We start from the raw sequence: 22783 nt of genomic DNA, 5'->3' as shown, positions 1-22783 counted from the left end.
CTACAACTTTTGGATCTCTGTCAAATTACCTGATAGCTATGGGAGCCACAGGGGCTGTTGGGCTTCACTAATGGTTTTGCATATGGTCTTCCCATCTATTTAAAGAACTTCCCAAAAGTTAGTTTTATTTCTTTGCATCTGTGACTGTCTTTTCATTGTTCATAAGGACTTTCTGATTATTCTATGGTTTTATTACTCTTCAGAGCACTCACAATGGATTATATGATGGGGGGAAAATCACTTAGACCTACACTGAATGAGCTACCTAAATAGAAACTTGGCCAAAAACCACTCCAGACACCAAAGCATCCACATACCCAATCATCCACAATACCCTGTTCTGCATGAGCATGCACCATTTATATTTTCATGTAAAAATCTAGTTTGTTGTCTAAGTTACTGGATGTTTCAGAAAAAAAAATCTTGTGTAAATAAATTTTATGCAGTTATTGAGGTCTTATGATGTGGAAATGTTCTCTGAATTATGAATGCTGAACTGTGCATGTGTGAAGTCCATTATCCCTTATTTCCCAAGATTATCTAGTCCCCAATAGGCTATCAAACAACTCATGGCTTTTGAATCTGGGCCATCTGAGAGGATGTATGTCAGCCATATACACAATCAAAAAGTTATCTCCCCCTCTTATGAACTAGGGTGGGTTATATGCCTTTGGGCTATGCAGACGTTCAATCCCAGTGTGTGTTTCACGGGCCCATCAAGCCCATGGGCTTATATCAGAGATACCTTTCAATCAGTAAGGGATCCCCATTTGACATGACAGGTGATTTTCCTCTGCGTCCAATTAATAACCTCATTTTAACAATTAACAGTGGAGGATTATGGAAAGGCCTGAGGGATTGGTAGCAGTTTTAGGTTTTGCTGAAGCAAAGCAGATTCTCCTAGGTTCACTCCCATCATCCCCCGTCATAAGGCCACGCCCTTTTCCAGGTGTTGCTCTATGAGAGGTCTCCGAGGATGGGACAGGGTAGAAGGTGAGGTTGAAGATGGGCTGGGGAGGGAGAGCGCATATGGCAGCGAATGATGGAGTACGTGGTGAAAACTCTCTGCCTTTACGCCCCACGGAGAAGAGGAAATTAAAGACCAGGCGGAGGGAAGGAGAGCGTTAGGGGGTGTTTGTGGAAGGAAAGGGTGATTTAAGTGTCAGTACGGGGGGATGGGACTGTGGAGTTAATTACTGAGTAATGAGGGACAATTTATTGTGTTCTTGTTAGACACATCAAAATGCCTATTGTGAGACTCTCTGTTAATGTGTCCCCTTAGAGCTTGGTGCTAAAGGTCCCAAAAGCTTGTCTGGAGTTTTAGTAGCCAGCCAGAGTCTGATGCAGCCATCCTGGGACCCCAAGGGCCCCCCGGAGCCACTGAAATACCACCAGGTGCTTTTAGTGTCGGTCCCAGAGTCAGGAGAATTTATTCCGAGAAATAATGAGAGTTGCATTAGCAGAGTATCGATCCCCCTCAGTGTGGCCTTCCCTCATGAGCCTGCGGTAAGTCTTTAGAGGCACCTCTCAACCCCACTAAATCTTCACTTCCTCAGTTACAGCCCTCTCCTGTTGTTTCCTACCTCCTGTCCATCTGTTTTATTTTAGGTCAAAGTTTGTCGTTCATCTCTGGATGTGATATTTATTCTGGAAATATTAAAACTAGAAAAAGAAAAGCGTGGTTAGATGTTTAACGACTCTATTGTACAGTAAAACAATGAGGTTTGCCATTTTAAAACAGTTTTCTCAAAATCAGACCTGTACAAAAATATTATTAAAGGCAATATTTGATCAGTAGAATATGTATTTAAAAGTCTGGGGTCAGTATGATTTTTTTTTATATATACAAAATTAAAAGGTTAGTTCACCCAAAAATGAAACTTCTGTCATTAAGTACTCACCCTCATGTCACTCCACACCTGTAAGACCTTCGTTCATCTTCAGAACATAAATTAAGATATTTTTGATGAAATCCGAGGGTATCTGATCCACACAGCAAACATGGTTGAAATATTCAATGTGACTACAGTGGTTCAACCTTAATGTTATGAAGCGACGAGAATACTTTGTGTGCAAAAACAAAACAATTTTTTTTTTCGACGATTTGAACCGTTGTCATACGTAGTGAACTCAGTGCAGGCTTCCTTGTTTACGTCCGAACGCCAACTCAGTATTGGCCGAAGCTGAACATGTGAGCAGCACGACGCATGCATGTGATGCTAACACAAGAGCCAATAATGATATTTTGATTTCATCAAAAATGTCGTAATTTATGTTCTGAAGATGAACAAAGGTCTAACAGGTTTGGAACGACATGAGGGTGAGTAATTAATGACAGAAATTACATTTTTGAGTGAACTAACCCTTTAAATTGATCAAAAGTGACAGATCTTTGTAAAGTCTTTTACATTGCTACAAAATATTCAAATTCAAATAAATGCTGTTTATATTCATCAAAGAATCCTGAAAAACAAAATGTATCACATGTTTCTTAAGCAGCAAATCAGCATATTAAAATGATTTCTGAAGGATCATGTGATCAAACTGGAGTAATGATGCATCACAGGAATAAATTACATTTTAAAATAAATTAAAATAGAAATCAGCTATTTTAAATTGTAATAATATTTCACAATATTGTGAAATAATATAATAATTATTTTTCTTTTAAAAACATTAAACATTTTTACCAATCTTAATATTTAATTTTAAAAAATTATTATATAAAATATAGCACATTTTATATAATTAAATTATGTACAGTTCTTATTAATTTAGTATGATTTAACATTAACTAGTAACTATTGTATTTAGGTGGAAACCATGTTACATTTTTGTAAGGAGAAGAAAGAAATGACAAAATATTTTCAACTAGTCAGTTCAGTGAACTAAAAGTGCATGTGAATCTCAAGGCCACTTCTAATAGACAATCTTGAAGGAAAGTCAGTAAAATCATCCTTCAGCCTATTCCTAGAGAGAGAAACGCCAGCCTTTGATGTGATACATGTGAAATCAGACCATAGAACAAAGCTGCCGTCACCAACAGCCAGATGTCAAAAGTAATCCGCACCAGTTATTATTGAGTACCTGTCATGCATGATTCACAAGCAGCAATATCAATAGAGATATGTATATCTGCATGACATATAAACCCCAAAGGAGAGGATATAAATAAAATCAGACGTAAAGAACACTAGAAATCCCTGTGTTCAAATTGAACATGCTTAAAATGCTTGTATTAAATGTATGCAGAACTCATTTTTGATTTTCTCCATTTTCTTCAAGAAATTTACGTGACTGACATCTTTTTCCCACAGCAGATCTTAATCTAAACCCAGTAATAATGACATCTTTAATCTGTGATAATGCATATTCTAATCTGAATTGTATTCCTTGTTTTGTAGCTCAAATGAATGTTCCATCAGCAGCTGAATCTGCCTTTGAAATGATCTCTCTGGATGCACGAGTAGAATATGGAATGTCTATAGAATGCAAATGAGCTTTCTCTGGACGTGCATAAATTAAGCAATGAGGTTCCAGCACTTACACAAGGCTGTGAGTTGCATCTATTAATAGATTAATAGAATTTAAAATGAGCCTTTATTTACGACTCCACTCTGTGAACAGGATTCCTCCCCTGGTGTTTAAAGAGCCAGTGGAACAAAGTCTCTGTCCAGTTTATCATAATGGAAGCCTTCTACAGGAAAATGCATCACTTTTGCTTTACAAACAAGAATTAGATGTGCTGAAAGTGCATTATAGTGCTTTCTTTATAGCACATTTGAAACCAACAGACACTGCATCAACTTACAGGTCACGCTTACAGTGCTGCGCTAACATAAACTGAATGCCATACGTTGACTTTACATTATTGAACTCCTCCAGAGCCATATAAGACATATTCGTCGTGTTATTCTCCTTTGTTCTCCAAACGTCCCTTAGGGGCCACCAACAGCAAGCTCAAACTCTTTTTGAAGAGAGACAACAATTTTCCACCATACGAGTCAACTTTTTCATTCATCAAAATGGCAGAACACATATGCATCTAGCTCCCCATAGAATTCTCCCCTAAGGAACATGCTTGTCACTGTGAGAAAACAAGTATACCAACAGTGTGTTAGGTAATAGGCCACCTCATTAATCACCAGAAGTTATAGCTTATGTAATGGCAAAACAACCTCAGCTCAACAAACTCATAACTTTGTGTTTAGACTCATGTCATGTACAAAGTACAAAATTGGTTGTACTATGAATTTTCCCATTTTAACTAGCAGACAAGCTTCAGTCTAATACACATATACTGTATATAATGAAAATATAGGTGTCTGAGGATAATAAAAGAAAATAAAAAATTGTAGAAAGCTGATGAAGTATATTGCAATAATCTGAAAAAGTCATGAGTGTTTCATGTTGGGTGAGTGGAAATTGGCACAGCGAATTTGTATCAGTACAATTAAGGTTATTATTTTGTTATTTCAAAATTGTTGAAGGTTATGTCTCAAGGATCACAAGCAGAATGTGTGAAATTAATTTCAAAAGGTTCAAACAAACTGCATTTACCATCAAACTCTAGATATTAACTTTTCTTATTAGACTTTGAGTACAATGGAGCACCCTTAAAGGAATAGTTCACCCAAAAATGAAAATTCTGTCATCATTTACTCACCTTCATGTTGTTCCAAACCCATAAGACTTTCGTTCATCTTTGGAACACAAATAAAGATCTTTTTGATGAAATCTGAGAGCTTTCATAGACAGCTACACAACTGATGCTTCAAAAAGTTCATCAAGAGATCATAAAACTAATCCATATGAATTGAGCGGTTTAGTCCAAATTTTCTGAAGAGACTTAATTTAGGCTTTTATTCACATTGATCAAAAAACATAAACAGAAGCTCAACCGATCCTGCTCGACGCGCGAGAACAAACCTCTTGCGGACACTCAAACGTGTTGCGAAACACGAAAATGAACCTCATTGGTTCTTGCACGTCAAGCAAACATACTTGAGCTTCCATTTACCACAACTGATGTGTGAGTTGATGAATGTTTATATGTGAATAAAAGCCTAAATTAAATCTGTTCATTATTTAAAGCAATCGTGTCTCTTCATAAAGTTTGGACTAAACCGCTCAATTCATATGAATTAGTTTTACAATCTCTTTATGAACATTTTGAAGCGTCTAGTTGTATAGCTGTCAATGAAGGGACAGAAATCTCTCAGATTTCATCAAAAAGCTACTCATTTGTATTCTGAGGATGAACAAAAGTCTTACGGGGTTGAAACAACATAAGGGTAAGTAAATGATGACACAATTTTCATTTTTGGGTGAACTATGCCTTGAAGCATTTTTTGTTTTATAGCCACATTCAAATGACATCACAACACTCAATATGGTGGCTGCAATCCTGCCTTACATTTTAAAAAGTAATGCTTTTTTTACTTTTAGAACATGCATGCATTCGCTGGATTAGTTGTTTGTGAGATTTGAGCTTAAAGAAGCACAATTTATGGTACCATTCTTGTCAGATTTTATTCTTGATGCCATTTAAACAACATTGATAAACATTTTAGAGAATTTAGTCTCTGTCTATTCAAGTACAAAGCAGTTATACTTAACTAAAAATAGCTGTGAAGATAGCTGTGAGTGGACTAAAGGGCACTATGATGCATAAAACAAAGCATCTGAATGTTAATCAACTGATTTTTGACATGACTTCTGTGACGGCACATCTAGGAAAGCCAATTTTGATAATTCATGATGTACAGATACAATTTAGGTTGTTTTTGAAACCGCTCATTGATTCTGTTGTGACTCAGAAATGCAAACTCTCAAATAAAAAGTTGTGAATCAGTAATTCATGAGGTTCAATGTTTAGGCAGCTACAGTCTAAACAGGCCCATAATCTGTGAGAGTGATGTGTCGTACACTTCAGAGTCATCTACATGAATAATGCACATCTGTGTGGCCAGTTTCCCGCCTCTATTTGAATAGAATCAAGCAGTACAGCACAGGTTGACAAAATGTTGCCCCTTTTTATTATTTAGTGGAAATGTGCCTTTTCTACATACCATAATGTGTTCTGAAGTCCTGTCTGTCAGCAGGTGAGCCTGATCCAAGCAAACAGCACAAGCTTGCTATCATCAATAAGACATGAGATCACAAACAGCTTACACATCAGAATTAAACTCCTGTACACTCACAAACAGCTTGAAATGCAACTAAAAGTCTTCAGAGAAAGAAGTCTGTTTACGGTCAGCCGTTTTCTCACTGAAAAGTAAATTGTACGAAATGGTGCATGATGAAAATTTCATAAACCAATAAAACAGCTACCACTGCCGTGATGTCCCTCCTCAGCCCCCCTTGGGGTTGAGCAATTTAGGTTTATCGATAATTGCTTATTGTAAAATGCATGTAATTACAACTCACTGTTATTCCCAAGTTTGAAGCAAGGACTCTCAAATGTCAACTGTTTAGCAGCGTAGAAAGGTTACAGTGTGGTGGCATCTGTGCGAGTATGAATGTGTGTGTGCCTGACATTTGTATACACACTTTATAATACATAGACATAGACTCAACAAAATGCTGGAAACATTCCTGAGATTTTGGTCCATACTGACATGATAGCATCACGCAGTTGCTGCAGATTTTGTCGGCTGCACATCCATGAGCAAATCTCTCATTCTGGAAGATGGGTACACTGTGGGCATAAAGGGATAGACATGGTCAGTAACAATACTCAGGTAGGCTGTGGCATTTAAACGATGCTCACTTGGTACTAAGGGGCCCAAAGTGTGCCAATGGAAATTTCTGACTCTACCATTTGAATGACACAGCAGAAATCAAGAATCATTAGACCAGGCAATGTTTTTCCAATCTTCTATTGTCCAATTTTGGTGAACCCATGCGAATTGTAGCCTCAGTTTCTTGTTCTTAGCTGACAGGAATGACACCCGATGTGGTCTTCTGCTGCTGTATCCCATCTGCTTGAAGGTTTGACATGTTGTGTGTTCAGAGATGCTCTTCTGCAGACCTCGGTTGTAACAAGTGGTTATTTGTGTTACTGTTGCCTTTCTATCAGCTCAAACCAGTCTGGCCATTCTCCTCTGACCTCCAGCAACAAGGCATTTTCACTGCCACTCACTGTATATTTTTCTCTGTAAACCCTAGAGATGGTTGTGCATGAAAATCCCAGTAGATCAGCAGTTTCTGAAATACTCAGACCAGCCCACCTGGCACCAACAACCACGCCATTCAAATCACTTAAATCACCTTGCCTCCCTATTCTGATGCTCAGTTTTACTTTGAACTTCAATCGTCTTGACCATGTCTACATCCCTAAATGCACTGAGTTGCACTTAATTTGGCACATATTGCCAGCATCTCCATATTTTCATGCAGAAATTGTCAAACACATTTATCAGCACTCATCTGAAGTATGCATAGACTACTAGAGAGAGAGAACAAGCAAAGCGTAAGTTGCTTTTTCTGCTGAAGACATGTTTAGCACAACACAGTTAGCCGTGCCCACGCTCCTGACAGTAATTGCAGCTCAAGGAGGTCATCAATAATGTATTCAAGATCACTTACACATCATGGAGCAGTCATAGGTTTGAAGAGAAATGCTTCTACCCTAGCTAAAAAAAAGAAGGTTTGAGGAAAATTCGGTCTTCAAAGAGACCTTGGAAACAGTTTACAGCAGTAAACAATATATCATCATTCGTACAGCCGTGGTCAAAAAGTGGTAGTCAAAACTTTTCACACAGTGCAATAGATTTGATTAAGCTAAACCTGTAAAAGTCATTTACAGTACAAAAGATAATATCTTAAAATAATATCAGATTAATATCTTAATTTTTTTTTTTGGTTTAGTGCTGCACAGAGTTTGGATTTGCACATATTGCCACCAGTCCCCCTCTTTCACTCAGAAATATGAAAAAGCAGTATAAGTGCCCACATTAATCAATATTAATTTCTAGTGTAGAGAAACAAAGAAAAAAGTACACTAATATATAATTTAAGTTTCTATATAATATTAAATATTTATTTACTTTTACATATACACACATATACCTTAAGCTTTATTATTATTATAGTATTATACTATTTATTAATAATTGAATACATTGAATAAATAAGGATTAAAAAAAATAGCCTTTTACCCAGTGATATGTTAACTATTAAATCTAAAGGTCATCTGTGACATGCAAAAAAACATTTTATAAGTAGCACTGAAATATCAATAGACTGAATAATAAAACAAATATTTAACCTAGTATTCTAAATTTTAAGTAGTTTGAGCAGCATTTCCTATTAAATGATCATCTTTCTGCAGATTTCCCATGTATAGAATGAAGACAATGGGCAATGACAGTTTGATAGTTCTTCAGTGATCTGTGCTGGTATTTGAAAAAGAAGCACATGGTGAACTGAAGCTTTTTGACTCCATGCTTCCACTTAGTGGACAGATAATGAACCACACTTCTTAATCTAATCACTGATTCTTATTAGGACTCATTGATTTTTAAACCTACTCAGAGGATCTGTTTAATGTAACTTTGCCAAGAAATAATAATTGAGTCCTGATTAGTAGTATTTCTGATTTTAAACACATCAAAACATGCATATTTTGTATTCTTGGATCTAAACGTGAATATCTTAACAGTTAATGTGATGCTGGGATTCAGATCAGTCACAGAATCGACAATCTAACACAACAATGAACCTCTCCAACATCAATCTCCTCATTTACAGTACTAATTATGTAAATATCTGGCCTGAGTATCTGAGCTGATGGCATAATATTACAGGCATTTATGTGTATACCTGCTATCCTATTGCTTTACTAATGGAACTAATTGGCCACTCCTTTAGAATAATTGCAGTAACTGGGGTCAAGTTCTCCACTGGTCTTTTCATTCAAGTATTGTTTTTCGGCATATACACAGAACAGAGAGCAATTAAGATAACAGTGGGAAGAGGTCCTTGCAGGGCTGGGGATGGTGAAAGAGACTGGTAGTGTTATACACAAGGTTGAACATGGGAGGATGGACCTAAACGAGTGTGATAGTGGGTAGTTTTTGGATACGTAGCTTTACAAATGCATCATTATGCATCTGAATCAGATAGCAAATTTAGCAGTGATTACATTTGGAGTGTAGTTGACCTAGCATTTTTGCACACAAGTTGTGCTGTTCATATTTGATATGTGAGTTCAAATCCGAATTAGTAATTTCCACACAAAACCGTAAGTCTGAATGTTTTAAAAAGTAACAGCACACCTCTCCACAACAAGCTGCACAATTTGAGCATAATATGTGGCAGTAAAACAATGGTATGGGATGAGTTACGCACCAAAGTTAAATATTAGGGACTAGGTGTTTGTTAAAATCTTTAAAGCGATCATTCACCCAGAAATGAAAACTCTGTCATTAATTACTCACCCTCAGGTCATTCCAAATCCAAAAGCCAAATGAAGATGTTTGAGGAAATCTGAGAGCTTTCTGCCCCTCCAGCTACGCAATTGACAATTTGATGCTTAAAAAAGTTAATCAAGAGATTGTAAAACTAATCCATATGAATTGAGCGGTTTAGTCCACATTTTCTGAAGAGACTCGATCGCTTTATATGATCAACAGATTTAATTTAGGCTTTTATCCACATATAAACATTGATCAGCGAACATAAACAGAAGCTCAACCGAACCTGCTTGACGCACGAGAACAAACCGCTTGCAGAAGCTCAAACGTGCTGCGAAACACACAAGAATGAACCTCATTGGTTCTCGCATGTCAAGCAAACATGCTTGAGCTTCTGTTTACCACAACTGATGTGTGAGCTGATGAATGTTTATATGTGAATAAAAGCCTAAATTCAATCTGTTCATTATATAAAGCAATCCTGTCTTTACAGAAAGTTTGGACTAAACCACTCAATTCATATGGATTAGTTTTACTTTATGAACTTTTTGAAGCGCCAAAGTGGTAGTTGCGTAGCTGCTAATGGAGAGTAAAAAAGATCTTCATTTGTGTTCCGAAGATGAACGGAAGTCTTAAGGGTTTGGAACGACATGAGGGTGAGTAAGTAATGACAGAATTTTCATTTTGGGGTGAACCTTTAAGACAGTTCACACAGAAGTCACTTTCAATCCAAAGAGCTTTCGGTGAATTCACGTGATCAGCTTGAACACGAAACTCACGATTTCTATTGGAATGACTGGATTTCGTTCACAAAATTTCGCCAAACAACGGTAAATGTGACTGCACCGTAAGCATGCTAAAATACCACCAAATAAAAATTTGGAAAACAAAAACATGCTTTGAAAAGCAGTGTTTATTGTAAAAGTGTTCAAAAGCAAAATGCACAAAAAGAATTGCTTACAATTGACACACTATGCAAGTTTTTACGCTGGACCCTTTGATTACTTAAAATATACAGTACATCCCTTCACCAATGTACTGCATCATTAAAATCAAGTTAGTCAGTGAGTATCCTTTAGCAACAGTGGGTGAGAGTGTATTACCAAATCCGAGAGGCAAACTTTCTCTACCACAGACTCTGACCACCCTCTATGACTAAGTTATGCCCTGTCATGTAGTCAGAGGCGTCAGATGCCAAGTATACCACTGCAGCTTGGAGGTCTGTCACTTGAGCCAGTCGTCCGGCTGGGATATCTGACAGCCAGCGCTGAACTAGAGGCTCCAGACTCTCTGAATGGATGAGAGGGGTGTCAACAATACCACTGTAGAGAAAAAGAGAGGGAGAGAGAGATCAGACATGAGAGGCAGGGAGACAGTGTTGTTTCAGGGCCACTTGCTTCAGTTATAGCAGTCACAGTGACATAAAATGAAGTTGGCTATCCTTCAAGGACCTCAGTAGTGAGCAAAACAGCTCTGATGGTGTTTACACTGGTTCATTTTGCTTTGATGGATGGATAGCGTGATTGACACACTCCAAACTGTACTTCAGAAGTCTTGAAGCTGACATGAAATCAAAACTGACCCTATTTACTTTCTTAAAACCTGGTTCCTTTAATGTATTTATTGATGCTTATCGCTCCTGAAATGTCGTATCATCTCTATATATATTCTAGATTGTCTGGGGTGAACTTGACCTTCACCCTTCACTGTAAAAACGAACAGTGAAATTAATTAAATGAAATGAGTTTGTTTCACTCAAATAATAATGAAAGTTTATTGTACTTAATAGGAAAAATTTGCGTGAACTCAATTTCATTGTAGTAAGCTGAACTTAATATGATTGAGTTGAGTTGCAGCAATTTCTAATTCCCAGCATGCTTTGCGTCAGACTGTATAAATAAATGTTGGAATTAAGTGTTATTTTGTGTGTTTTTGCACAAGATTAACATAGAGAGACATACGTTTTAAGATTTAAGTTCTACTAACTTGAAAAATGAGTTAGTCTATTTAAATGTTTTGAGGTAATAAGTTTCCTCAAATGTTTGAGTATTCTGAACTTATTGAGTTTTGCAGTGTGGTCACCATCTCCATTCCCAACATGCTCAAATAAATGTACAGTGGGAAAAAAAATTATTCCAGAAATCAGACAACAATTGCATTCAGACCTGGCTCCATTTGGTACAGAATACACACAATCCAATCAATTTCCAAAGGATAAAGTCAATTCTCACCCTTTATTCTTTTTAATTTTCTTTTTTAATTTTTTTTGCTGATTTTAATATTGAGCACATTCCTTATGTTATAGTCAGCATGAAAAGTTGAACTAAAGAGGTGCTGGATCAACAACTGTCCACATCCACTGCGGTTTTGAAATTATGTTCGAACTTCAGTGGCGCTTTTGTCCCTAACTAAAGGAAATGCACACCAATTTGTAACGAACATGCTTCACGGAAAGACAGCCGCATGGGAAATACAGCCTGTCTGTTCACACACTCAATGACAGACAAAATCCCCAACAGCCTTCCTTGCCATTTAAGCCTGGCCGAATAGATTCAATTCAACTTGATACCAAATCCGACACCGCGGCTAAATCAGAGGCACTGAAGTAGCATGTGACACCTTTGGTTAGCATATTTAAATCTCAATTATATTTCTCATCAGCACAGCTTTATCTAGGAACCCGTCCTGGCAATCAAAGGCTTACTGTTTTCCCTCAGCCAATTTTGTAGATAATGCGGCTTATCACTGTCGCGGCTAAAGTTGCCAATGAAATCAGGTGGCAGTCAACCTCACACGCGCTAATTGTGGTCCCCCCTGCCCGTATGCATATTTACCAACCGTCACTTCACAGAAATCAGGGCCCATTGAGAGACCTCGTATTTGAGGGAGGGGTGGGAGTTCAGCTAAGAGAAAAGAATTGCTTCCTCGCAAATTAAAATTAGAAAACAAGCTGGTGCTTTACAGAAACGAATAAATAGCACATGCACGCGTGTTGCGGATTTGCTGTGGGAACCACAGGGGCTTGGGGATGCTCGGCTTCAAGCGACACGCGCACGCTTCCTCTTGCTCTTTTCTTCCTTTCCTCAGAAGAACTGCGCTGACAAATAGATACAAACAAGGCTGCCATTGTTTTGCTGACACTTCTGCTGAAGAGGCTAATTTGAATCCCTAATTGAATATAACAATTAAAGAAACTGTTTGCTCTACTCATCCCTCTAGACGTCATCCAATTAAGCCAGATTGTATTGTTTCACACTGTAATTTAGTAACTGAGTCTCAATTGTGTGGCCCATTGTGTAAAATAATGCTTTTGACCCTGTCAAAACAAATTAAGTTTCCACTTAAATATCAAAAAAAGTCCTCTTTCTGTTTAATTGGTGCAATCCACATATGAAGAGAGAAAGGGCTTTTTTGTTTGCACAAAAAGTTGGCATTGATTCATGTGTTACATTCGAAAACATAATACTGGGAAGAACCGGAGCACGTGACCCTGCTTAAGATTGCATGTAGCTGGAAATAATCAAGTTAGCAGCAATAAAAGTGTATTCCAGTGAAATTATGACTTATCCCAGAAAGCACAGTCTATGGTCTGTCACACTTACGGGGAGATGCAATTGACTCGAACGCCTCGGTCGATCCACTCTGTGCCCAGGGTTTGAGTGAGCTTTACCACCCCAGCTTTGGATGTGTTATAGGACAGTTGCTTCTGTGGGTGTGGCACTATTGAGAAGGACACAGCACATTTAAAACTTATGAAGAACATTTTTTATTAGTTTTCTGTCATTTTAACTCTTTATAACAGTGAAATCCCATTAAGTGAAATAGTAAAATTGACGTGAGTGTATTTCATATACTAAACAATTGTGACAGTGCACTTTTTCAATGGCCTTGGGTCCAGAAGTATTTTTCCCATTGATTTTCTCCATAGGGATTTTAAAAACATCTTCAGTAAAGAGTTCTGGTTTATGTTATCATTAAAAATCTATTTGTCTGTTTTTGGTAACACTTTTTTTAAGGTGACGTAGTTACACGTTACTACATGTACTTACTATAGTAATAACAGTAAATTGTGCATAATAAGAAATCAAACCCTAATCCTAACCGTAACTCTATAGTAAGTACATGTAATTAATAATTAATATTACTCAGTACTTATTTGAGTAAGTACAATGTAACTACGTCACAATAAAGTGTAACCGAATTTTTATTTAACCCCTTAACCCTTTCATATTACATATTTTAGTAATCATCATAAATTAGGTATCATTCAAAAGCATACGAACTCAAAATTCATCCTTTGTAAACCATTTTGAAATTAGACATTGTGTTACCATGGAAACGGTAATCTTTTAGCAGGCTCCTCCCCTAGTGGGCAGTGTCAGGTTTCATATTACAAATTTATTTTTAACTACTTTATATTTAAAACTTTTTCTAATCTCGACAAAACACATTTTGTCAGAAAGGTCTGAGTCTCAAGGTTTCATATTTGGTGATTGTTTAGTGATAGAAGTGACATTTGGATATAAATTTATATATTTGTTACAGGAGAGTACATCAAAAAAAAATTTATGAAATGTGGGTGACACCCGGAGGATATTTTTGATACAGCGCCTAAACAAAATCTCATGGGAACTTCAATTTTTGTGATATCTACTTCAAATTTGGAACACAACTTGTTTAGACATATGGCTTTGATTTGATAGCAATTTTAGAGTAAAAATATTTCATAAAATATATATTTTATATAAAATAATAATGTTTTAGTACAGTACATTTGATTTACAGTAAATATAAACTTCCATAACTTTTTCATACTTCAGTGCTTCAGGAATAATCTGCTGAGTGTCTTCTTTAAAACGAGACCAACCTTATGTCTATATTCCAAAGTATTCTTGAATTACAACCACTTAGGTTTGGATAGTGCATTTTCATGTCTATGTTCAAAAAGGGGGGTGACATTTAAGGGGTTAAAAAAAACAGAGGAGCATGAGATGGGACATCAAAGGGATTGTCCTTTTTTTAAACAGTCCAAGTCTTTAGTTTATGTCACAGGAGAAAACCCTGCCTTGCTACTTGCTATTTAGTCAGCACCAGGTGGTATTACAGGTAAACAACATTTTTTTTCTAGATTCATTTTATTGGACAAAACATTTGTACACACCTAAAGATGAGCAATCAATAATTTTGGTCCATTTTCTCAGAAGAAAAAACCTTCCACTGAGTGCATCTGCTAACTTAATGGAACCAGCATTAAAGCAATTGCGAAAAACATCAATGAATTAAATAAACTTTTAAACACACATTAAAATCCATTTCATACTCAATATGACCTAAACATGTGATTAATACAAGGCCCGATTACTTCATTCCCCTCATAACTCAGCGAGAGGGTCTTGAACTCCAATGTGACATGAAAACACTTTCATTAGCTTTTGGGACCCCGCAGATGAAGCGATGTAAAATTAATTACTGGGGATGTTCGGTGTGCATCATCTTCAGGAACAAAGGCAAAACGCCATTTGTTTGCCTTGACCATCACAGATGCTCAACGCTGCATGCGATGCAGGGAAAAGGGGGCTTGTTTGATTAATCATCACGAGGGAGGCTCCAAGTTACATGCAACTTTAGTAGTTAACCTCGTCACCCGGTGATCTCACTGCCAAATTGCCGTGGTTGGGAGCGGGATGATAAATACGGCACAGCTGTGCGAAGGCAGCGGCCAGTCCTGTGGAGATGAGTTCGCGCTCTCCGGCCCCTCGTTTGTTTTAAAGGAGAAACGCTAACCGGACAATTGTCAGGTTGCGCTGGGCCTAGTTTTCAAGGGAAACCAACCACTGTTATTCAAAAAAATGAGGCCGTTCTTTGCCTACAAATAAGCTTTAAGATTCAAGGTCTATCTTATCGGCACACAAAAAGGCCAACATGTATTAATCCTAGCAGAAAATGCGGTGAGAGAACAGGCCTTTTTATGCCTCAGAGTGGCATTGATGTTTCAAAGAACATTGCAGTTTTAAAGAGCAGTCAGCTTGAGAGGATAAAGAGGACAGTGAAACATATCTTCAATCACATTTAACATTCATACAGATTTTCATTTCACACTTTAAGAGCAAGGTCTGATCTGTACATTTCAGAGATGTTGCAGGTCAAAGTGATGTCATCAGAGCCTGATTTGTCATCCAAGGCCCTTGAGTATTAAAGGGATAGCTCACTCACCCAAAAAAAAAGGCAATTCTGTCATCATTTTGTCACCATCATGTCGGTCCAAACCCATGTGATTTCTTTATACAGTGGAACACACAAAAAGAGATGTTTTACAGAATGCGGTCAGTTGATTTTTGAGATTTTCAGTGATAATATCTGTTTGTTCCTCACACAAAGCTATCTTATGCCTTCAAAAGAATTGAAATATGGTGCATGAGTCATGTGAACTACATTTATGGTGGTCCTTTTTAGAGCTTGACAGCTCCTGTTCACTATATGTTTTTGTTGTATGGAGAAAAAAGCAGCATGAACATTCTTCTAAGCATTTCTATTTGTGCTCCACAGAGGAAAGAAACTTATATGGGTTTGAAATGACACAAGGGTGTATAATTGATAACAGGATTTTAATTTTTGGGTCAACTAACCCTTTAACAGCCAGTCTGTTCAGGTATCACTTCATGTGTAAATGCATGACGCCACCTATCTTCCATGTTAGGTCAAATACCTCTCTCATCCATGGGCCGAACAGCAGAAAAATACAAATCCAAACAGATCATTTGAGATATTCCAATATGTATTTAAAGTGGTCGAAGGGAATGCAGAAGAGAAAAGGAGATGGGAAAACACTGTGTTGTTCACCAGATGGACAGAGGCAGTGTCATTGTGCATTTTAATTGGACTTTCAAGATGTATTCCCCAACTTGGCTACAACAGCCCCCATCTGATTACACATTATGACAATATTATAACAGATGTCCAGGCCAATAAAGAAAATTCCTGAAGGACTGTATGTAATGTGAGTAATTGATCACTTTTTTCCCTTGCCCTCTACTCCCCCTTCCCTCTCTCTCTCTCTCTCTCTCTCTCTCTCACTCTCTCTCCACTTCCTTTAGCAGCATGCTCCTGTGTTACAGATTGCACCCACAGTTGGGACTAGCGTCCATATGGTACACAAGTTTATTGGCTACTTGACTACACTGTTGATGGAGTGCTGCTGTTGCACAGCGAGGGACCTGTTGGAGGAATTGTGTTACGCTGCGTCGCAAATAACGTTCCTTTTACAGCATGCTGCATAAAAATCAAACACTGTTTTTTTTTCCGCAGCTCTAGACGGAGCACCCAGGACCGGCGGCATACCAGGAAGTCCCTTTACACGAGGCTGAACAACAAGTTGCAATTTACAGCCTTTCAATAGTGTTACACAGTTGTCATGTGTATAATGATGCAAAAACAGCCTTGTGAGGGGCAATATGGCTGAACAAACAATAAAAGGGTCAGTGATTTTAGATGGCTGTACACACAGACAGTTTGAGCACAAAAACTATGTCAGATCTGTAAAAATGTATTACAGTTTAGCAGCTTTTCTTGGCTGGTTTCGGTCGTTTTAGTGTGTTAAAAGCTGTGCGGTGCAGGCTGTTTACAAACCTAAAGAAGATGCCATGAATAGCATGTTTCTAATTTCTGTATTAAAGTTCATATATATGATTGATATATATATATACTTGATCGTTCATTTGTTTCACATTTTACTTGATACCACATGACATTTTTTAAACTTTTCTTTGTATATAATGGTATTTTTTATAAAAGCAACATGAATATAAAGACACATGTTTTAAAGTAGATTTCGAAACCATTTTTCCTCATCTTTATCATGGACACGTGTGTGCCTATACGGTATTACAAAAACTTGTCTTTCCAAAACCCCACCCCTACGTTTGATGAGAGTATTAAATTCAGAGGGAAGAGACAGTGTAATATCTCAGCTTATGGCGGCATAAAAATCATCACTCACCTATTAAACTGGCCATGGAAGCTGTGTTGATTATCTTGCCGTATCCTTGCTTCAGCATGACACGACCGGCCGCCTGAGGCGGTAATTTGAGGGAGAGAAGAGACAAATGTGCTTTCAGAGGAAAGTATTGACACCTTCACTAATCAGACTTCCACGTCTACAGTCTACAGGGAGAGGAATAACACTCCCCGCATGAGGAGAGAGACAAAAAGTGTCAAAAACTCTGGGCGTTCATTTTAATGTGTGTGAGGCATCTCCATCACCTCCCGGTTTTGTGTAAAACAGCTTACTCTGATTTATCTGGTGCCTGGCAGGATTTAATGTCTTCTAATGCTGTAGGTATGAAATCACTTTCCTTCACACTTCTCTGTTCACCTATCAAAGCTTTTATTCCGTCTCCCGGGAAATGTCAGAAACTAATGGAAAAGTTGTTGCTAATATACAAAAGCAATTAGAATCTGCAAAAGTTTGTGAAAATACAAGTAGCGGTAACCCATGTGACAAAATGTTAAAGTTGCTCTTTAACACATAACAAAAATTCATGGTGATCAATGGCTGGTAGGTTCAGTGGCAATTTTGCTTGGTTCAGTATGATAAACTATATGTAAAGTGGGGATTTGAACCTGGGTCCCTTTTCAGGTTAAACAAAAACCACGCAACTAGTCTAAGTTTAACCTTTGGTCACGTCTAATCTTATGGGTGCCTCCTGGTGACAGCATGATGCTGACTGACTGTGGGTCTATGAAATCTTTAGCAAATGCATGCCACATTATTAACATACTTTTTTTTTTTCAGCAATGCCTAGACTAAATGAGTTATCTCAGCTGGAATTATTGACAAATAAAATATACAAATGATGTGGTACCTGGCAACACATGAAAGTGCCTCTGAGGTTAACGTTAAAGGTTTGGTCCCACTCTTCTAGACTGGTGTCCTCACTAGCTGAGTTTTTGTTGATGCCAGCATTGTTGCAAGCGATGTGAATCGTGCCCCATTTTGAAACAATGTCATCAATCATCTTCTGAACGTCATCTGGTTTGCTAATGTCTGCAGCCACAGCCATGCTCAAAATGCCTGGAATGACATATATACAAACATAAGAAACAAATGATAAGACAAAGTCCAACATGTACATGACCACATAAACAACACTTTATTATATTACGAAAATAAATATGGGTTTTGTCCCTGTTTTAAACACTATATATGTGTGTGTGTGTGTGTGTGTGTTATAGACAAAAGATGTCAAAAATAAGCCAGAACAGCAGGGAAACAGTGGATCAGTTTGGTACTATGATACTAGGGCGCCATCTGCTGATCAAATCAAGTAATGTAATCATCATAAATAGAAAATTATGCAGCATTTTTATTATTAATTTTTAATTATTTATATTTTTCCATGTCAATAAAAGTTTGTGAACTTTATAGTTTCATTTTAGTTTGTTTTAGCAATTTTGTTATACGCTTTTGTCATTTTTATTATTTTTTTCATTTTTATTTAGCTTTAAAAAAATTAAGTTTTTTTTTAAGTCATTTTAGCACTTAAACCTAAACAACTTATTTCAGTTAGTTGCAGAGGCAACATTTCCCATTTTTTAAATTCTTTATGTTTTTCATCTAATATCATTTGCATTTTGTTTCATTTCAAGGACCGAAAAACAATTTTTAGTACTGCCTGAAATAGAACATGAAAGCACCACTCACCTTTCAAAGTCAGTTCATGGGCCACATTCTCTGCCTTTCCTTTGTCCATGTCAATGATGGCGACTTTGGCTCCAGCCTCTCCGAGAGCATGTGCGAAGGCCCTGCCGATGCCCTGACCGGCCCCGGTCACATACGCCACTTTCCCATCCAAACGTAACCTGTCCAGCACTTGCTTCCCTTGGACTCCTCGAAACACCTCGTCATAGGTCACAGTGCTCTGTGAAGCATAGATTATCATCATTGCTCTGATCAACAGCTGTACTTAAGTTTTATATCAGTTGTGCCATATCAATTAGCATAAAAAGCAATTATTTGAGCCTAAAAACATTTAAGACATACCTGTGTGTTTGCCTGAGGTGTGTAGGGTACTCTTCGTATTATAGTGAGGCCATCTCTCAGAGGAACAATAACCTATAAACAATGATTAACTGTCAAATTCATTAAAACATATCTGATTGTTTATTGTAATTTTTTAACATGAATAAAAGTTCACATATGAGAGAACAACATGCACACCTGCTCTACTCGAGGATCATTTGTGACAAACTGATTAAAATCTCGTAAGGCTTTTCCAATATCATCTGCTGAATCCTTGAGGTAAACTCTCCCTTTAAACAGTGTGTTGTCTACACATATAACACCATCTGTCCGCAGAAGGTTATGGTCCAGGAGGAACTTGTAATAGTTAATGTAGTTCTGTTTGTCTGCATCGATGAAAACCATGTCAAACTGCTCTCCTGTGGCAGCTAATTCCTGCAAAATAGTAGAGTTTTTAGTAGAGTTCGAGTTTTTTTTTTTTTTTTAAACAAAAGAATCAAATAATCAAAATTCCTTGCTGGGCAGGACATGTGATTTCTGGCATGTAGAGCTTGTGGGGTATCCTACCTTTAGTGTATCCATAGCAGGCCCAGTCTTTACAGTTATCTTTTTACCATGGGGAGACTTGCCAAATATAGGTTGTGCGAAGTCTTTCAGGTAAGGCTCAAGCTCACAGGCAATAAGTTGGCCATTTTCTGGTAAGGCTTCCGCCATTGACAAGGCCCCATATCCTGTGAACATTCCTATCTCTAAGACCCTCTTTGCTTTGCTCATGTGGACCAGCATCTTCAATACCTGACCTATAGAATGACAATAAACAGTCTTAAAATATAGTTTGCACATATGCACTACTGTTTAAAAGTTTGGGATACGATTTTTAAACATTTTTAATGCTCTTATGCTCACCAAGGCTGCACTTATTTGATCAATAATACACAGTACATAATACACAGTAATATTGTGAAACATTATTACAATATAAAATAACTGTTTTCTATATATTTTAAAGCATAATTTATTCCTGTGATGGCAAAGCTGAATATTCAGTCTTCAATGTCACATGATTCTCCTTCAAAAATCCTTCTAATATGCTGATTTGATGCTCAAGTAACATTTCTTATAATTATCACAATTGAAAATGGTTTTGCTGCTTAATATTTTTGTGAAACGAGTGATAAATTTTTTCAAGATACTTTAATGAATAGAGATGTCAAAACAACAGCATTTATTTGAAGTATCGTTTTTTTGTAACATTATAAAAGTCTTTACTGTGACTTTTGATTATGCATCCTTGCTGAATAAAAGTATTAATTTCTTTCAACAAAAAAAAAATCTTATGGACCCAAACTTTTTGAACAGCAGTATTGACTAAATCTTGCAATTAAAAAGATTTATACCTTCTACCTGTCCAGTAATGCATGTAATAGGAAGCCTGAATAAGGTTTTTCCTTCCTCATGCACCTTATTCCAGTCATGAGAAACTGATTTCCTACAGAAAATGAATAATATGTCAATCTATGATGTGTATATTACATAAACATATACTTCATAAAACATTACAATAACATAATAGTATGTGAATGGTAACTAAATAAGCTTGCACTGCACAAACAGCTTCAGGACAAACACAGAAACAAATAAAGACATCATTTAAAGAACTAGTAATCTGCAGCTCACACAGAGTTTTGGGTGAATAAGTTACCTATATAACTCAGCCAACGGTTCACTCTCCTGGCTGCTCATTTGTTCTAGGTAACCATCCAATCCGCTAGTGATGTCCAGGGCCTTCTGAAGATTATCACGCAGCTCAGCTGGAACATTTGCATTATTCTCCACAATCTCTTTAGCCTTCAGCAGGTACTCAACGACGAACTCCACAGGAGTGTCTGAAACTAATATTCAAAAGATGGATTAGTGAAGGAGCAGTACTGTGTGGTTAGATGTGTAATGATTTTTACAATCATGGAAAATTTATATTTGAGCTATTGGTATGTGATGCAGCTACAACAGTTAATTACGGATGTCTACTACCTGGTAGTTGGCCTAAACTAATAGAAGTGAGAACTAATTACATAACACACCAAGACTGTGTAATGTATTACTGATACAGGTCACATAGTAGCCTATCACATGACCTTGTAGCCTTTGAAAATTCCTAATTTATTGAACACGTGAGTCATGTGACTTGTCCTACTTGTAATCATTCCAAGATACCAAAACTTCTGGGTACCACTGGTTCCTAACACCGTGTCTATACTGACTGGACATGATAAAAGACAATAGAACCCATAGGTCTGAGACAGTAACGTCTTTAGCGAGTATTTTTTTATTTATTTATTTTTTCGGTTTTGCTGCAAGTTCACTAGTTTCCCACTTACACTCTTAAAAATAAGTTTCTTTATTGGCATTGATGGTACCATGAACCTTTAAAATCCATGGAACCTTTCCATTGTACAAAAGGTTCTTTAAAATGTTTTTTTTTTTAAAACAATGTTATTCTAAGAACTTTACTGAAAGGTTCTTTCGCGAAGCAAAATGGTTCTATTGCACCGCTACAAAAAAAAAGCCCTTTTTTAAGAGTGTGTGACATACGCTGTCTACGCGACACCTCTGACCGAGTTCAGTAACACACTAACCCTGACTGGAATCCCACTCGTGGCTTTGAAAGTTATTTTCGGCTGTGTAAATTCTCAGTAAGGGTTGTAAGACTACATTAAACACGCATTAGTTCTGCTGCAATAAACAAAACTGACGTTATTTCAGAAAATGTGCAGTTTGACTTGTCATTTAGCAATCTATAAATAGTTCGGGAATACAACCCGACGCACGTAAACATTCCTACCTTTTGCTGCCTGCATACTAGCGAATCCTCGTGGTTTGAATAGGAGAGTTGTGTTGGCCGTGTTCCCTGTTGCACAAGCCCACCTTACAAGCATAAACGTTATGCAAACTATCACGTCACAAACTTACACAAGTTAACGAATTCTCAGTCAGTGAATTGCTCCGTTTCCGTGCGCAGCTGTCTCCCGTGTCCGTTTACACAGACTACGTAAATACGCTTCTGAGCACAGTTGAGTTTGAGGCTGCTACTGTCTGACCCTGTGAATCCCAGTTCACGCCCCACAAACCCACCCGTTGGAGCACTTTTGATCTCTTTATCCTTTAGAATATTCACAGGTCCCTGAAAAAAAACCCTGCCTGAGCACAAGGGAACTAAAGTTGTTGTTTTAGTTTGGTGATCAATAGCCTGCTTCTAAAAATGACTTAGCCTAGCCTATATGGCGAGAGAAATAGCCCTTGAGCTCAACTGTCCTGTAGAGTTTAGCTCCATCCCTATAATGCAATT

At 37.4% G+C, this 22783-nt stretch overlaps 1 protein-coding gene across 2 annotated transcripts; it reads right to left on the bottom strand.

Moving 5' to 3' along the window:
• Positions 1–10314: 10314 nt before the first annotated feature.
• On the bottom strand, positions 10315–22727 carry zgc:113054 (uncharacterized protein LOC541322 homolog). Of its 2 annotated transcripts, none has more exons than XM_051898189.1 (11): positions 22280–22727; positions 21140–21329; positions 20835–20926; positions 20005–20237; positions 19636–19872; positions 19459–19530; positions 19120–19336; positions 18281–18489; positions 17416–17488; positions 13022–13139; positions 10315–10741 (listed from the first exon to the last, which is right to left on the bottom strand). In XM_051898189.1, exons 1-11 carry the CDS (start codon positions 22371–22373, stop codon positions 10546–10548), a joined length of 1731 nt encoding a protein of 576 aa, XP_051754149.1. In that variant the 5' UTR covers positions 22374–22727; the 3' UTR covers positions 10315–10545. The 2 variants fall into 2 exon arrangements, with proteins under 2 accessions (XP_051754149.1, XP_051754151.1); XM_051898191.1 differs by having other exon boundaries at positions 22408–22727.
• Between the last annotated feature and the right edge of the window lie 56 nt (positions 22728–22783).

The sequence above is a fragment of the Ctenopharyngodon idella genome, chromosome 6, assembly GCF_019924925.1.
Source record: "Ctenopharyngodon idella isolate HZGC_01 chromosome 6, HZGC01, whole genome shotgun sequence".
Classification (NCBI taxonomy): domain Eukaryota; kingdom Metazoa; phylum Chordata; class Actinopteri; order Cypriniformes; family Xenocyprididae; genus Ctenopharyngodon; species Ctenopharyngodon idella.
Note: the sequence above shows the minus strand (reverse complement) of the source record. Positions and strands in the feature narration are given on the sequence as shown.